Source organism: Ostrinia furnacalis, unplaced genomic scaffold (assembly GCF_004193835.3).
Source record: "Ostrinia furnacalis isolate ACB-3 unplaced genomic scaffold, ASM419383v2 OfSCF1132, whole genome shotgun sequence".
NCBI lineage: Eukaryota > Metazoa > Arthropoda > Insecta > Lepidoptera > Crambidae > Ostrinia > Ostrinia furnacalis.
The window spans coordinates 549,955-568,943 of record NW_021131371.1 but is presented as its reverse complement, the minus strand read 5'-3'; the positions used below and the strand labels follow the sequence as shown (position 1 = coordinate 568,943).

Below are 18,989 nucleotides of genomic sequence, written 5' to 3'. Positions count from 1 at the left end.
TTAACTGACTAAATAATAATAAAAACACAGAATGTACTTTTTAAATTGCCTCAAGACACTGGGAGGTAAATAAGTAGTTAATATTATTCATGATAATTCATGCTAAATTATGTATTTCCTCCGCCATTTTCCGCAGTTTGGCACCTCACGTCACATCATTTTACCGAAGTCAGCCCTATAGCTTTTGCGCAGTGCCGATCACTGACGTTTGTCAACAAAATGGTGCTAGACTCTTGAGACAGCCAAAATTACACCATATTGTTAATGACATTGAACATACATTTTTTTAAATACCTTCGCGAAGTAAAACTTCTGTACGTAGGTAGTACTTATTATTATTCTGTGGCGATATTAAGATGCGTGTACATTGCCCACAGATCCCAGTTACCCGTACGCAGCGGTTGATTACGCGGCGCAGTGCGGCGCGTGCGTCGATCCCAACGCTATGAGAAGGTACGTAGATATAATATTTTTCAACGTGAAATTGTGAACTCTGTCAGTTTATAATATAACGCGTTAGATTGTAAACTAACAGTGGGTTAGGTTAGGTTAGATTGTAATTTAACTACTTCAGATTATAATCTGACGGAATTCACAATTTTACGGTGACATATTGATACTTCTTGTGTGTTTTCTATGAAACTGTGTTCTTCAAACACGAACTCTTAGGCTGAGTTGCACCACCTAACTTTAACCGTAACTATAACGATATAGATCGTTTCATCCACTCGGACGCGCCCCACCATTCTTCCGCTAATGTTTGAGTGTTATCGGTACACGCTAAATGATCCATGAGTGCACACGCACACTACAGTAATGCCTTACGGATTGCTCGGACCACACTCCCCGCACCCCGCGCGACCGAGACCAAACATTAGTGGGACGCGTCCGAGTGGATATAGATCGTTTGAATAACAGGTGTTTTTGTACGGAATTTGACAGATTTTTGATGTTTGTTAAAGTTAAAGTAAGATGGTGCAACCCAGCCTTAATCGTTTAACTGTTTGTCTGCAATAAATTGTCGTAAAAACAGATCGTTTGCGAAAAAAGAGAAAAATGTTGGTATTAATTTTCATAAATAAACGATAAAACTGAATAAGCTAATAAAATACAAAAAAATGTGTCCATAATGAAACATATTTATTTCGAGAAACTTTTTGGGCTGAAAAACTTATCGAAGTTAATGGATATTGTATAAAACACTATGTAATAATATTTATTTATTTTATTTATTCCATCTTTAATAGCAAAGAGTAGATATACAAGGCAAACTTAATCCAATGAGCATTCTCTTCCAGTTAACCATGTCTTAAACAATAAACTATGTTATATTCTATTATTTTCCAGCTACAACCTACCGTACGGGCAAATGGAGATTCCGCAAGCGGTATTACCGCCTGCCTACCCTGTAGGCAACGTCATCATACCGCAGCCGCATATACAGTACCCGGTGAGTTGTATTGTGGACCTTGAGAGCAGGGTCATAAGGCTACAAAAGTTGTATATTCCCACTGTCTTCAAGTGCTAACTTATTCGACTACTTGCTTTGTTTTTTTCGTAGATAAACTTACCAGAGACGAATCGATTCAATTTAATTCGTTTATACACTTATGTTTACGTCTACCTTGTGGACTGTCTGTATAACTTAGTGGAAAAATGTAACTAAATAAAAATATTATTTTGTAAATCATTTAAAGGACATATCATACTAAAGTCCGGTCGCCGAGCAGATACAATTTCGTCGAATGACCCCAAGCTATCCATCCTTATCGCTCGCGCGTAATTACATTGCTGTCGCGACTGTGCGACGCGCGCCCGCAGTGAGTGTGCGAGCGCGACGCTTGGGGTCATTGGATGAAATTCTATCTGCTCGGCGACCGGACTTTAAATGCGGTCTGGTCTGGTCTGGACATGACAGGTCTGTGGTCAGGTCAAAGTAAACGCAGCCCGCATCCAGTTTGCCAAATCCGTATTGCATTAATTTGCTTCCAGTACCAAGAGGCGGCGCAATGGGCGGGCGGCCCGCTGGTTCCTCTGGGCGGGAAGCTGATACTACCGGAGCCCTACCCTGCGCTCTACCACCAGCTCTACCAATGCGGCCTCGTCTACCCTCCGGTAAGTCTCATAAAAAAAACTCATAAAACTCATTGATTTCTGCAAATAGGCTTTAAAAAAGCATTTTTACATGTCCCAGTATTAACCCTACCACTGCTTCAGGACAATAAATGGGCCAGTGCTGAGAAGCAGCGCAAGAAACTCAGTCGCTATTAAATGCGTGGACCTCTAACTTTTGGGCCCATCGTAATGGCGCATTTTCATTAGTCGATAACTCGTTCGGTATACACAGCATGCGCGGACTCCCCGCATGCGAGATAACGACCAATGAAAGTTGCAAGTCGATACGCGTTCGGTACAACGCCTGCGGGGATTCCCCGCATGCATTATACCGACCGTGCTATCGACCAATGAAAAGACAATGCCGGAAATTGGTGTCTTTTTTTTTTCACGCGGCCATCGACCAAACCATGTTTTTTGGATACAAAATAGTGTAATAAACCAAACTTACTATGACATGTATACCTTTAAACTCAGTCTGAACTGAGTTACGAGCATTAGAAATTTGATGATTTACATACTAGATTTGCTTTTTGCGCGCAAGTTTTGTAAGAAATTGCTACAAAATAGTGGCATTGTATGTGTAAACAAACAATACCATCCATTAAAGGCTCCAGACATCAGTGTGGAGTAGAATCAGCGCAATAAAAAAATAGCGCAATATTTTGTTGCAATTTCTTACAAAACTTGCGCGCTAAAAGCAAATCTAGTATGTAAATCATTAAACTTCTAACGTTCGTAACTCAGTTCAGACTGAGTTAAGAGGTATACATGTCATAGTAAGTTTGGTTTATTACACTATTTTGTAATCAAAAAATAAAGCTTGGTCGATGGCCGCGCGAAGAAAAAAAGACGCCACCTTCCATACAAAATCTGGCATTGCCATTTATCATTCAGATTTTCTGACGCGCCATGCCTGTTTCTATTTTTTAGTAAACTCAGCACCCAGATTGCGGGCCCTGTGGCACGCGTTCCAGAAATCTCTCGCACGCCGCATGCGGACGCTATCGACTAGTGAAATTGCGTCATAAATACACTATTGACTATTATCTTTGTTCATTACATTCGTATGTTACATCGTACGTTACATTCCCTCCAATATGGTCGAGTGAAGCGATGGCTGGTTCACTCGTCATGTCTGTGAACAGGCGCTGCTTTCGGGGACTGGTCAATCCAAGTTATTCAAATTTATGTATGCGAGTCATTTCTACTAGTATCTTAATATGTAAGTCTAGATATTAGCACGTNTTTCTTATACTGCGTGCGGTCGTTGCGCGTGCGCACAAAGGAATGAGACCGCTCGGACACCGAGCCCACAGCGTGGTAGGGGTGGGGTTGCCCGCTCTTTTGTTTTTTACTACTACTACGCTGAATATTGTGTGCGGATAGGCTTGTCGTACAGGGGTACTACACGGTAAAATAAATCTCGGAGGCGAAAGCAGGATAATATAGTAGCATACATTATAATGTGATGTAGAAAGATTAAACTTAACTGTGTCGTATCAAGTTACAACATTTGTTAAAGTAATATCAAGCTTCTCAAGTAGGTTACATGATTTACTAGTACGTTTTATACGATGAAGTGGTCAGTGTGACTGTGTTACGTATAAATAAATCCAAGGACCAGGCTGAGAAACGACAAGGCATATAGGGCTTTGTTATCTACTGAAAAAGATTAGACTTCTATGTAGGGACTTACTAAGCTCGTTGTTGTACCTATTGAACTGATATTGCTTACCAATAAGTAGGTATCACATGAACGTCCACACGCAACTTATATTCTCAACAGCTGATCTAATGGAAGTCTTCGATTAAGTAATAACATGTAAAACCCTATCCTTTATGGAAAGATTTATCCTTTATAATAAATAACAAAGATTGACGAAAACTCATCAATGGAACCCAAAACATTAATTAAAATTAGGTACGCGCGTGAAACCGTGGTTAATCCTTAATTAATAGCTTGGTAATCCATACTATAACTCTCCCGAACGATGTTTACTTCCGGTACTTACTTCTCGTTCAACCGTTGTAGAGGCGTGGTGACCGTTGATTGACCTTTGTAAAATTGACCTTAACGTCCTTAGCATTTAAAGAAATAAAATAAAAAAACGTATTGTATTGGATTGGGTTCCAGCTAATTATAATTTTTAATTGAATATTTAGTAGGTAGGTACATTAGGTATAGCACACCATTAATAATTTTCCGAAATTGTTGGGCAGAATAGTGATTTTTATCATGTTTTTTGGCAAAAATGCTACAACGCACCTAGCGTCAGCTTTAGCGCTCAATGTTCTATTATTGGTAAAAAGGGGTCACCAATTTGTAAGCTAAACAGCCACCTAAATGAAAACCCCGTGTTTGAGTGCTAGGTTTATATACATTTGATCCAACATTTTACAGTATTGGAACTTTGTCTAGGATACTTTTAGATTACCTGCTTATTTATTTAGATATCACAATATTTATATCGTGACTATCGTTGATTAAGGCCTTGTAGTCATCACGCGTTAAGAAAGACATGCAGATTTAAAAAAAATCGTAAGTGGGATTGAGTGTATTCGCAAATACGCGGGACATCCGTACGACAAGGTCACATCAATAAATACAAAATTAGCGCGTCTGTATTGCTAACTTACTTTTGCAATGCATTTCGTGCAAACAAACTGAACAAATAATATTTCATATTATGATTCACATCACACAAGCCTCTGCAAGAATAGGTACTAGGTATCTAGTATAAAAAATAAATAGGTACCTAGGTACCTACCTACTCGATGGAGTTTAATGATAATACTCGAATAGTAATCGAAAAAGATGTTGTTGAAATTGAATCTTTTCCCCCGCTTCTTGACAAGCCTTCCTGACGACCTTAGCCCAGTTGCGCAGTGACAATGGCGGCCGATATAAACCGATCATGCGGGCAATTAATCAATCCGTCGCGTCGCGGTGATCGGGTTTAAAACTTAAAAACAAGTTATTTAACCAACGCTCTTGAAAACTTCAGGGTTATGCTTTAAAATGGCGACATGTGTATCTTTAACTGTTTGCCTACTTAACTAACGAAAGAGTACTGGGTTTTTACCCGACTGCGCCAGAAGGAGGGTTATGTTTTTAATCCAATTATTTAGTCCGTACATGAAGCATTTAATTTTGTCAAATCCGCGATTCCGATTGTGTAACTACACCTGCTTAATAGGTACTCGTAATATCTAACGTCACGGTGTCTTTCATTTTCATTAGAAAAAGTTTTACAGCAGCTAGAGTGAAAGACCTATCTACCTAGCAGTAATCTTTCTAATACGAAGATCTTGTTTCGAATTAGTTAAATGGTTTAGTCCGGCGGTGCACTAACTTCATTAAAAAGTTCTTTTATTGCACTGTTCCACCACAACTCAATTAGTTTTGATCCTTAGCTAGATTCAGTTATTTTATTTTATTACAAGATGCTGTTGGGTAATTTAAGACATTTAAGTACTTTTTTACGGCTTAGTTTGGACTTTATTGCTTGTTTACCGATGAAATCATGTAACTTATATTATGATACTTAACACATTTAACACAAGGCTAAATCCAAATAACAACTTTCAAAGTAAGTAGGTATGTCTTATCTTACAACATATTATGATATGTTCTTAGGATTATGTGGTAATATCATAAGTAAACTTTCATCACAAAGAGAGCAATCTATCTATCGAATAAGAACTTCTCGTAATATCCAAGATTCTCAGACTGTGACGAAATATCTGGCCGAAAAAAAAATCGCCTCTTCAATGTAACTCAATCAATACGTTCTCACGTATTTTATAATAATGATCTGTAATTGCCGGTAATTGGTTTTTGCTCTCAAGATATTGCAGTAAAAAACAGCTCCAGTTTTTGTGGCGACTAATATTCTCAGTTCAGTGATCTTAAGTACGATTCATGATATTCAAACTTTTCCGAATTTGTAGTCATTTGTTTTACGTAAACTTACGCCAGTAATATTATTGATTCAAGTATTTTTATTTACCTAAAACAAAATGTAGGTATTACTGAATATTGGTTAGGATAAAATGTCCCCAGAGACGCCGATTGGGAATACGAAATATAGGGCGGATAATATTTAATAGATAGCAGCAAAATTATTTTCCAAATCGCATTTAAATAATCATGTGACATTTTCAATTATGGACACAGAACTGAAGATTCTAATACAAATGGACAATACTCTTTCGTTGCGCTGGTATGTTTGCTATAAGTGCATGATACCTACCTAACATCTATTACTCACGTTTATCTATTCAAAGAGCACCTAATATTATAACTAAGTGCAGTGGTATACCAATAAAGTGCCACTGATGCAATAATTGCATCTTTACTATGACAACATTACACGAAAATGACAGATATTATAATTATTTCGTATTCACCCACTTTAAAATTAAAAGCCACTTTGCAGTAAGACACTTTAATATGGCGAAACTAGTGCCGCAGCTTATTAAGAACATTAGGTGCTTGACAGTGTATTATAATAACGCAATAAACGATTTTAAACCGTAACGTTACGGAAATAACGCTTGTAGAGACTGTCATGTCGGCTTCATAAGTGCACGCATAATTCAATTCTTGCGATAACCAAGTTTGCAGGCGCAAAATATTTATATGAAATGGCGTTTCATTATAGAGGTGGTAGGGTGTGTTGTGTACCTATGCTGCATATCGTTGAATGTACAAATTAAATTATTAAACATAGATTTCATTTTTAACAGATTGATTGGAAGCTAGGTGTAACAACCTATTTTACTTATGAAAAACTAATACATTCGGCACGATATATATACAATTTTATTAATGAAAACTATATTAATATATAAACATTGCTGAAAAAGTTCTGCGATTACTAATCAACAGATAGATTACAAACGAATACGAACGTAGACCGCTTCGAGGTGAAAATTGAATCAAACAATCAGTATAAAAGCATTTTGATAGAAAAAATTAAATCCTAATGTTATTAGCCTCACAGAACTACACAGACAGCAAATTCTCACAGATGTGCCTTATTACATTCAATTAAAAAATCCTAATTGTTTCTACAAATGAATAGAGCGACGTGAGAAATTGTTACGCATGTGGACAGACATTATTCACATTGTTAATTTTGTCATTGTGTGCATACCAATCTACCGATGTGTCTTTGTTTTATGTACCCAGTGATATTAACAGATGATCCGTCTTAGTCGGGGTTTAAAATAGAAGTCAGGATAGATCTATTACATTACAGTCCATTAAATTCACACCGTCCAGGAATAAGTTATTATAATAATTAATATTAACTAATTGCTCGTAAATTGTTTGTCAATTGCAAAAAATATGTAACATATCAATTATATCAATCTATAGATAAGTTCTGTAAGTAACGTTACATTTTGTTAATGATAGACTTGATTCAGCCGTAGTGTCACAGTAAAAGAAAAGAGCTGGAGTTGAATTTTAAAGTCTCTACCTACATAAAAACGTTGAGTAGATCTTTAGCGCCATGTCATAAGACTGACGTATACTAACTTACTCGTAAAATAAAATTGCAGAGATTTAAACGATACAAACGTGTAGAATTTCGGGGGAAGTCAATACAAAAAATAGTACGCCACTCACGAGTGAATAATATCCACTGGCATGTTTATTTCGGGATTGTCTTTCGCTCTCTGTCATTGTACGAGTAATAATCTACTTGCAAGCCAAGTAGTCGCTACGCATTTCGTTTAGCCGATGATATTTTAATTTATTAGCAATTTGACGCTACCACACGTGTAGCAGATTGATTTATAAACAACGTTCAGATGTAGGTATTTGCAACCATATGATTATACTGTTTGATCTACATGATTTAAGTAGACAAATAAATAAATAGTTGTGGCAGTCCGCAGTCCGCATTAATAGGATTAAAGCCTTAAGATAAAAAGATCTTTTTTTTATCAAATCCATTTTCTGAAATAACAAAAGGTTTTTATATCTTTGGATATCATTTTCCTTTTAGTCTAGATCTGTTTGTAGACCGCTTCAGTCGAGGCGGAAAGTTCGAGTCGAACAAACTAATCCTCCGGATACTTCGACAGGCGCCGAAGTGTTTAAATTCAACCCGTAGTCTGAAGTCGAGCTGCAATCGTTATGTTAACTGGAACTCGGTGACAGTATCTTTGTGTTGTGATTGAAATTGCAACTAGATTGTTCAGGCCAATATTATATTGAAAAACATGGTGAATTTTGCATAGAGTTACCTCAGGCCAATACAAAATAGATAGTTTCTCTGAATTTGTCACTTAAATAAGTACACGTCCCAAAAATATGAGTCACCTTTTTCCAAAACCGTAAGATTATTATTATCTAATCGTGCTGGAGGAGAAATGATGAAAGATAATTCATTTTATACGTCATAGTTATCTCCCGTCTGATAACACAAGCCAAGTGGCAGAATCCGCCTCTGAAGATAACATAAATGCAAATCAACCGAAAACAGAATTTGTGAAAAAGAACTATACTTTCAGCATACCAAAATATTTCACTATCGTTGTTATAAACTTTCTAAGCAGTTATAACTAAAGAGTACCGGATAACGAGTGCTGAAGTGTTAAGCTGAAGTTATTATCCCAACTTAGTTTATGTCTCTGGGGAAGCAGGCCGGGCTGAAATGAAGTCTACTTCTGCAAAATAACTTGTTAGCGAAAAGCTTTCCAATAACCTTGCCAATGATATTGGTTTCTTGTTTGTAACATCTTTGTTTTGAAATACAATAAGTCGGTGAGTTACCAATGGACACGTTTGAAGATTGACCAAATGGAGCATAGTTAGTTACTTCTCTTAGATGAGAACACCAAATTCTAAACTCCGAAATAAGAATCACAGTGAATTTCTCAACAATAACAGCATTATTAACACATCTCTTTGTTAAGCTCCGCTAATGAGCACTATTAGAAGGCGTTTCTAATAAACTGATAGCAACTAACACTGCAATTGACTGCATGTAGACGGTGTTAAGTGAATAATAATGGAATGTTCATGCCATTACACATCGCAACTGGGGTGTCACGGGCTGAAGAAAGCGGATACTGGGTGAGAGTTATGCATTCATGTCTGATGATCATGATTGATAACTCCAGGAACATCTTCATGAGGTTAGAACAATACATCATTGAGGTTACATAGGTCAAGTTCAAATGATCTCATCTTAGCCTCCCAAACGATTGTATCGCTCGTCAATTACCGATTTTTAGTGGTTGTTATGTCCAGTTAGAACGCGGATTTGCAAGCTTGTTTTTTTAAGTGGGCTTTTTGTTTTAGTGTTTGAATGTTACCTACTTTATTTTGATTTATGTTACAAGTATTTATGTGTTATTAAACATCTAAACACAAATCTATGTCTATTAGTGGTATTAGTACCATTAGTATCTAGTCGCCTGATTATACATAGGTATCTAATATTAACGTAAATTAGACCTAATTTCTCGATTTAAACTTATTTTTTCTAGAATTTCCTTAACATCGTGTTAAAAAAACAGATATTCCCAATCACGTAAAAATTAGTAAAAACCTAGTTCTAAAGTTTTAGTCTGGCATAAAAGAGTCTAGTTTATTGAGATGTAAAGTTCACATTCGTCTGATCTGTTTACAATTCCTCGTCGCGACTTTTTATCTGTTTCTTATCCCAAAATAAAGCTTGACATTGGATTACGAAAGTTCTATCTTTGCGAAGTCTAATTTTATAAAATGTCGGCACGACGACTCAGCTAGGAACGCTTCTAATTAGTTGTGTTACAAAATTTTTATGTTAAGGTGCAATTCTAAAATAAGCAAAACAAGTAATAAAAAAAATCTTACAACACTTTAATTTCATTTCGTAATATTATGAACACCTTTGTGAAGAGTGATTTGTGTTTGTATTTGTTGCACACACATGAAAATAAAATAANGATACACCATACAAGAATGCATGGTAAATTCAGTGAACTGCTCCTGAATCGAATGTACCTACTACTACTATTTATATTTATTTATATTAACCGGCAGACAGTGGTGACTGAGTTTGTTGCGGCGCTTCTTCTCAGCACTTGCCAAATGTTGATCTCGAAGCGCTGGTAGGGTAAAAAGATTATGAGACATGTAGAGGCTCCTTAAGAGCAAAATGACGATTTGTAAGAACTATTTATTAGTCTAAACAAATAAAGAAATTTTGACTTTGACTTTGACTTTGTTCCCAGGTGATGCCGGCTCCCAGTCCGGTGTGGGCCCCGGAGCCCCGGCCCGCGCCGCCGCCGCGTCCGCACTGCAGTCGCGCCGTAAGTACATATAAAACTTTTAACATTTTGCCTTATGCCGTCCCAAAAATCATTTCAGCCATAGGACGTCCACTGCTAAACATAGGCCTCCCCCAATGCTTTCCATGTTACCCGGTTGATAGCGGCCTGCGTCCATCGCCTTCCTGCTACCTTTATGATGTCGTCGGTCCACCTTGTGGGTGGACATCCCACGCTGCGTTTTCCGGTACGCGGCCTCCACTCCAGAACCTTGCTGCCCCATCATCCTATGTTCAGCAGTGGACGTCCTATGATGATGATGAAGGCAGATATATGGAGCAAAAATAGCAATGATTGATTTCTCGAAAACGATTCGTGTGTGACGATTGTAGTGTGCAGAGGTAGCAGTGTAGGGTTCCGTAGTTGTCCGTCGTTACCACAATATATTTCTGAAGCAAGCAATTACTTCATCTAAAGTCACTTTTCATATTTTCTTCTAAGGAATTTTTACTGATTAAGAAATTGTATAATACATTAGTCAAATGACTATTACTCTTAAACTAACTGATCTATCTTAACCGTTATAGTTTTCCTTGAAAGTTCATGAAAATTAGTATTATTACGAATTTTTCCAGATTTTTCAAGCCAACAGTTTAGTTTTTAGAGGGGGGAGTGGGGACGCCCTACTCGAACAAAAATTGTCACTTTAAACTTTAATAATTAGCAAACAGATCCCTAAATGGAAAAATAGTCTTAGAAACCCCTAAGCCCTTTTTAAAAGACCTATCCAACCATGCCCCACACGATGGGGTAAAAGATGAAAAAAATAATTCATCCACACTTTACATATAGGGGAGCTACCCCATAAAAAAAAATCCAAATTTTATTTTACCGTTTTGTCGGCGTGATTAATATACATACCTCCACAAAATTACAGCTCCCTAGTGCCAATAGTTTCCAAGCAAAACCTCGGACAGACAGACATATCGAAACTATAAGGGTTCCTTGTCAGGACTACGGAACCCTAAAAAGGAATTAGTACGCCATATCCAAATGTTTGTTTAATATGGTAGGGGCTACATTTTCAACATTGATTTAATACCTATTTGTGATTTGATTTGATTTCATAAGACCTCATAGATGCTCCTTGGTTGTTACAGTCGCCGGCAAGACGAGATTCAGACGAGATAGCTGTGAAGATCCAGCAGATCAAGGAACAGATGGCCGAGCTGAATACGAGGGAAAAGGAACGAGGCACTTATAACAAGGTATTTTTTTATCCACAACGAGGAAACTCTTGGCCTACACAGCCGTGCTAGCTAAATCAACAATAAATCCAATATTTTGGTGTAAAATATTTTTTTTTGTTAGTGTTTTGCCAAAAAAATAGAGTTACTACTGATATCGCTAGCACGGCAATACATCTCACCTGATGACAATGATGATCAGACTGAAGGTGGAAGCAAGCTTCACCACGAATCCTTAACCATAGGAACTGGCTATCTTACCTCCAATTAAGATGGATTACTTCTACGTATAAATAAAAATAAAAACTTAGCTGCTGAAATGATTTTGATAAAATTCTATTGTAACTTAAGTCCGGTCGCCGAGCAGATAGAATTTCGTCCAATGAAACCAAGCTAACCATCCTTATCACTCGCGCGTAGTTATATTACTGTGCGATGGGCGGCCGCAGTGAGTGCAAGCGCGACAGAAATATAATTACGCGCGAACGATAAGAATGGGTAGCTTGGGGTCATTGGACGAAATTCTATCTGCTCGGCGACCGAACTTTAACCGGAACATCAAATTAAATATTTTCAAGCTGTTTGTAATAAACGAAGACCTGGGGTTTGCAATAAACATACACTCGAATTGAGAACCTCCTTTATTTTTAAGTCTTAAACATATCGAAATTGTGTTATCATGGAGACTAAATTTCAGAAAATGTATCATAAAACGACGTGATGAACCGACGACCCTAAAAGACAGAAGTTGTATTGTTATACAACTCTTTATTTGGACTCTGTTGAGTCCAAATTTTTTTTTTATTTGTAGACCCTTTTTAGGGCACACTATACACGTCTCAATATAGCTTACTCCATCACCAATTGACAGCTATTGTTGTTGGCTGAATTGATAACGATGATGTTTTACGTACAGGTCGAGAGCACATACAAGGGGCCGCCCCGGGAAGAGTGGCGCAAACGGAACAACGGCAGCGGGATATTGGGCAACTACCCGCACGGCTTCCAGGGACGGACGCGCTTCGAGGGGTTAGTACTTACTTATTAAGGGGGGGGGGCACTTGGGCAGTTGTGGCGCCATTCTAGTACTTATGGCACATGTTTAGCACTCGGTGGAAACCGTGCACAATCAAAAATAGTTATTTTAAAAATTATGTGTCTTACAATAGATTGGTGTTAAACAGTTCAAAATTCACATTCAAATATTTTATTCAGTACATAGGCCCTTTCCAGGGCACTTGTACACGTCCCAAATATACATAACTTGCCATACCACCACTTCGGGACAACATATGGGCTGGTGCTGAGAAGAAGTGGCGGAAGAAACTCATGCCCGTTTTCACCATCAATCCTTAATTTTTAAGTAGCCCCTAACAGGAATTGTTTACATAGGGGTCACTTAAAATTAGGGATTGGTGGTGAAAACGGGTCATCAGTCACCTTTGTCAGCCAGTCGTTAAAATAATAAAACTACTGCACTGATTTCAAAAATTCTTTCACCGTTACAATACTACATTATCCGACTATTCCTGACTAACGTAGACTATAGCAGAAAGGGCTCACAGGCGAAGCCGCTGAAAAATGCTTTTTTGTTTGATACTTAGTCAGAAGGGTATCTTGGACTTGTCATGCTCACTAAAATGTCTTTGGGGTAGTGGCGTGTGAGGCGGGTCGCTACATTCCCTACAATATGGTCGAGTGAAGCGATGGCTGGTTCACACGTCATGTCTGTGAACAGGCGCTGCCTTCGGGGACTGGTCAAGACAAGATATACCTACCTTAAATTTTTTAACATAACAATTAACAATCAACTTGACAGTGGCACGGCATTAAATATAAGTATATACAATTTATTTAAAACTACCACACGGTTTTGTTATGGTGCCTTGCTTTTCTCTCTAGAGTTTTCTTGCCTTGTCTCCTAAATAGTTTTATATCTGGCACTTAGCCAGAAGGATATCTTAGACTTGTCATGCTCACTAAAATGTCTCTGGGGTAGTGGCGTGTGAGGCGGGTCGTTACATTCCCTATAATATGGTCGAGTGAAGCGATGGCTGGTTCACACGTCATGTCTGTGAACAGGCGCTGCCTTCGGGGACTGGTCAAGGAAAGATATACCTGACATAAAATATATGTATCAAAACGCAACAATTAACCTAGAAATTAGCACGGCACTAAAGAAATTTATTCAAAACTGCCACGCGGTCTCATGCTAGATGGGCGTCTTAAAGGCCACCTTCTATCAACGGGAGCGCGTGGTAAGTAACTTGCTTCTGAATGTATGTAACTTCCTACTTTTTTATTTTTAAACCGGCAGACAGTGGTGACTGAGTTTGTTGCGGCGCTTCTTCTCAGCACTTGCCAAATGTTTGTCTCGAAGCGCTGGTAGGGCAAAAAAAGAATGAGACATGTATAGGCTCCTTAAGAGCATTTGACGATTTGCAAGAACTAATTTAATTAGTCTAAACAAATAAAGATAATTTTGATTTTGATTTTTGATTTTGATAACTATGGATGATGAACTTTGAAAACCATGCTGATTTTCTATCTTATGTTTTCGTGTGATTGTGAATACGAAAATTATTTATTTCCCAAATATGAATAAATGAATTGCCAGTGTCTACAGTCCTGACGTATATTTTTTATGAAAGAACTAAAAAGAAATATATAAATATTTTTTATTTATTTATTTATTGTTGTGTTTCACAGCAGGCCGCCTCACGACGACAGCCAGTTAACATCGGCGGCGCGAGCCATCGTCAACTCCATACGCAACATGCAGGCCAAGAACACCTGTGAGTTGTGCTTTGTTTATTCATTGATAAAGATAAGTGATTATAGGTTCGAATTATGGTGACCATAATAATCACTATAGGAATACACTGAGTCTGCCCGAACAACAATCAAAATAAATCTTCATAATTATAATGGGATTTTTTCCCCTTCCACTAAAGCCCGGTCTGTGAGCACGTAGAATGTTGTCCAATGACCCCAAGCTACCCATCCTTATCGCTCGCGCGTAATTATATTGCTGTCGCGACTGTGCGACGGGCGCCCGCAGTGAGTGTGCGAGCGCGACAGCAACATAATTACGCGCGAGCGATAAGGATGGGTAGCTTGAGGTCATTGGACAAAATTCTACGTGCTCACAGACCGGACTATAAATGAAGCTGCACTGAGCGAGCCGATTCTGAGCAGTCTAGGAACTAGAAACACTAGTAGAAGTGTAGAGTGCTGATAGAATTAAGATTTAAAGAAAAAGAAGAGAGTGATGAGACCGTGTATTTTCAGAGAGAGAAGTCACATTCAAATATAGCTATCAAAACATAGAATGTATGTACAGCCAGTTCTGGTTACTTAAAAAGCAGGTTTTTACAAGCAGAGACTGAACGATTGCTACAAGTAAGAGCCAATGGTGATATATACCCGTTTCCCACTCATATAGCTCATGGCGGAAAACCCTGTTTCTGAAAAAGAAACGTATAGTTTAACGTTCACTAACTCCAAAAATATCAATCATGGTATAATTGTCCTAAAAATAAATATCGCAATTACTTTTCAAATGTGCTCTTTTGGTTGAAGTTAGTTTTGATTTCGTTAAAAATTAATTGCCTTTTGAACTAACTAACTTCAAAACACAAGAGAGTAGAGTTATCAAGTTGAAATTAATTTCTTGTGTTTTGTAATATTTCAGTGCAATGGCTATAGTCTCAAGCAGTCTCAAACATTCTCAATGTTGAGTGTTATTTTACTTTGGCTGGTACAGTACTGTTTGTTAACTAATTACCAAAACCCACTCTTGTTTGCAGACCACGACAACCGGCGGTCGGACTACAACAGCTACCGTCCGGAGCGTCCGGACTACCGGCGCCGCGAGCGGGAGCCGGACGCCGTCCGGGCGGAGCGTCCGGACGCGGACAAGGAGCCGCGGCGGTTCGAGCGAGCGCCGTTTCAGTACCGCGCGCCGTATGCCTTCAGACAGGTCAATGGAATTAAAACTTTATTCTTCATCATTTCAGCCATAGGACGTCCACTGCTGAACATAGGCCTCTCCCAATGACTTCCACATCGCACGGTAGCGGCCTGCGTCCAGCGCCTTCCTGCTACCTTTATCAGGTCGTCGGTCCACCTTGTGGGTGGACGTCTAACGCTACGTTATTACACATAAGGTAAAAAATGAATAGATATAAGAGTAATAAGGTATATCTTTTAATTTGTGGTCATAGATAATAACTAGAACTCGATTTCACGCCTAAACCACTGAACCGATTTTGATGAAATTTGGCATAGAGATAGTTTAGAGTCCCGGGAAAGGACATAGGATAGTTTTTATCAGGGACGCGCGCGATAAAGATTTTCTGTGACAGACAAAATTCCACGCGGGCGAAGCCGCGGGTGGAAAGCTAGTGCTAGCTCAATTTACACAAAAAGTATCTTTAAAGTTTGAATTCTGTTACCTTACATACTTATAACAACAGACATTTCCAGAAAAAAATATTGTAAAGTACCTATAAAACAAAAGTTACATCGAAATCGATTCATGTATGTTTTGTTGCAGATGACGCCCGGTACTTGGTGCCGGCGGTCGCCCGGTCCGATGCATCCAGGTAGTTGTATTTAATTCCATATCTTTATAAATAATATTGCTTTATAAAGCCCGGTGAGTGTGCGAGCGCGATAGCAACATAATTACGCGCGAGCGATAAGGATGGGTAGCTTGGGGTCAATGGACAAAATTCTACGTGCTCACGGACTAGACTATAGCTCAATAGCTCAGTGGTCAGAGTAGTGGCAGCATGGTCGTGGTCGTGGATTCAAATTCACTTGATGCTATTGATTTTCTAGAGTAAAATAAAATACTTTTTATTAGTTTTTAGTTGATGGTAGATGTATCTTTGTTAACATAGTTTGAGCTTTATTAACGTAAAATAAAGTTCGAAACCTTGGAAAAATATTTTCCCTAACTAGTTAAATATTTTCCCTAAGGTCTATAAGGATTTGCCAATTGTTAATACATGTTGATTCTTCGACAGCAGACTGCATGCAGTGAACAAATTCTTAAGTCGACCAATGAAACTTTGTAGTTAAAAAAATCAATAGCCTATGATATCACAATACATTAGAAGTTTTTTTTTTTTTTTAAATAAAATCTTGACCAATATTTTACATTTATGAACGTCACCCCTCTTCATAAGTTTCTTTATCTTTTGGGTTCTACCAGCGCTTCGAATAAAATGATCCCTGACCATTTGGCATATTTTATTTTTCAACCGACTTCAAAAAGGAGGAGGTTCTCAATTCGACCCGTATGTTTTTTTTTCTATGTTTGTTACGCGATAACTCCGCCAATTATGAACCGATTTGAACAAATCTTTTTTCGGCGTATAGGTAATACCTCAAGGGTGGTCCCATTTAAATTTAACAATAGAAAAAACAACCCCCAAGGGTGGAAAATTGGGGATGAACTTTTTTATACGCAATATCTCCGCCGATTATAAATCAATTTGAACGATTATTTTTTTGTTGAATAGGTATTATCAAAAGAGTGGTTTCATGCGAATTTGAAGAAAATATTTCACCCCCAAGGGTGGGAAATTGGGGATGAACTTTTTTATACGCAATATTTTTAATTTTTAGTTTTTTTTTGTGTTCACGCATTTGAAGTCGGTTTTATTTTTTTTTAACATAATATTTGGACAATTACAGCGCCATCTAGCCCCAAAGAAAGCAACTAATGTAACATAGTTCTAAACCACATAACTATCTTCTTCGGCCTAACGCTAACTTTGTCGGCCGTTTGGTGTAGTGGTTCGAAACGGACTACTATGCTGGAGGTAGCGGGTTCGATTCCCGCACAGGACAAACATTGTTGTGCATGAACATATTTGTTTATATTGGACTGGGTGTTTTCTATGTATACCCATAGTACAAGCTTTGCTTAGTTTGGGACTAGAAGCTCAGTGTAACATGTCTAAGGATATTTATTTATTTATTTATCTTCCAGTGCTGAACCATCCCAGACGACCGCATCCCGACACAAGGAACCCTCGCCGCTAAGCACAAGTATCTACTAACATAGTATACGGGAATGTGTGGCGGAGTTATGTGTATTACTTATTACCATACAGTTTATATACCTAGCGGAATACAGCAACAAAGAACAGCCTTATTCACGTAACAAAACTTCAACGACAACAAAACACTGAGTTGCGATCCTATCGAGTAATCGTTCTATCAAAATGACCCTTGTGAGTACGGATTTAGAACTGTTTTTCAATGGGACGACTTCTGAACGTCAGCGAGATCTTGACTGTCAAAATACGTGAATAAGGCCACTGAGCAAGCGAGATGTCACTAGCAGCAACACTGTGTGATAAAAAAGAATGCGTGATGCCGTCGCCGTCACGTCAAACAGAACCGTTTTTTTTGCAACTATTTGACAGTTAGGAGGCAATTATTGGCACGCTGAAAATTTGAACTGACATATTTTCAGATTTTACGTTAGTGAAATCGTGGATGTTTATGAGAAATGGTGCTTCAGAAACGTGGTGACTGGTTCATTGATTGAATTATTGTACAAAACAGTGACACACAAATAAATGATATCCAATGTCATCCAAAATTGGTTTCGTTTGACAGCTCGTGGTTATTACTGCTCTATTCCGATGGAATATTAACTTAATGCTTATTACTTATGACATTAAGAAACTGTGCAACTATACAGGGTGAGCCAAAATTTTCTGCAAATAGCAACTCATGACTTCTCGAAAACGGTTTGAGGTAGGGTCGTGCGAGTGATGAGAAAATGTGCATAATTTCATGAATTTTTTGCCACTATGAAGCGTTTCACGAGACGAGAGCGTGCTTTTGTTTACATTTTTTGGCCCAGCCTGTATTCATGCCACCAATGGATATTATAATTTCATTAAATAAACATGACATCCAGGCTAAGATCTTCCTTATTGTGGATAAAAAATATTTTATCAATTTTGCAATTGGTTTTCACCAAATGAGTTATTCGATATTTACCTTGAAAATTAATACACATAACTTTGCCAAACATATTGAATGTAATGTTAACACTTAATTATTAATATTGAAGGTCGATTCACATTATTAATAAAGCCACAGTAGCACAACAGTGCGAGTTATTCATCCATACGATCGTTACGTTAATTGTGAATCGACCTTTATACTCGGATACGACTTAAGTATGTCATAATACGCACATTATTAATCTACAGCAGTGGTTCTTAACCGGTGGTCCGCGAACCACTGGTGGTCCCTGGAGGCATTCCAAATTGTCCACGAAGACATCGTAATAAACAAGTGACGTGACGTGATGAGTCGAGT

At 38.1% G+C, this 18,989-nt stretch overlaps 1 protein-coding gene across 1 annotated transcript in view; it reads left to right on the top strand.

Moving 5' to 3' along the window:
- Positions 1 to 17,987, top strand: part of enc (R3H domain containing protein encore) — a 65,574-nt gene extending 47,587 nt beyond the window's left edge. Inside the window, exons 24-33 of the mRNA XM_028302551.1 lie at positions 378 to 453; positions 1,348 to 1,450; positions 1,993 to 2,115; positions 10,354 to 10,431; positions 11,550 to 11,657; positions 12,553 to 12,665; positions 14,346 to 14,431; positions 15,446 to 15,618; positions 16,195 to 16,246; positions 17,641 to 17,987. Coding sequence (XP_028158352.1) covers positions 378 to 453; positions 1,348 to 1,450; positions 1,993 to 2,115; positions 10,354 to 10,431; positions 11,550 to 11,657; positions 12,553 to 12,665; positions 14,346 to 14,431; positions 15,446 to 15,618; positions 16,195 to 16,246; positions 17,641 to 17,693 — 965 coding nt within the window. The 3' untranslated portion in view covers positions 17,694 to 17,987. The remainder of the gene's footprint in view (positions 1 to 377; positions 454 to 1,347; positions 1,451 to 1,992; positions 2,116 to 10,353; positions 10,432 to 11,549; positions 11,658 to 12,552; positions 12,666 to 14,345; positions 14,432 to 15,445; positions 15,619 to 16,194; positions 16,247 to 17,640) is intronic.
- The last annotated feature ends 1,002 nt before the right edge of the window (positions 17,988 to 18,989 follow it).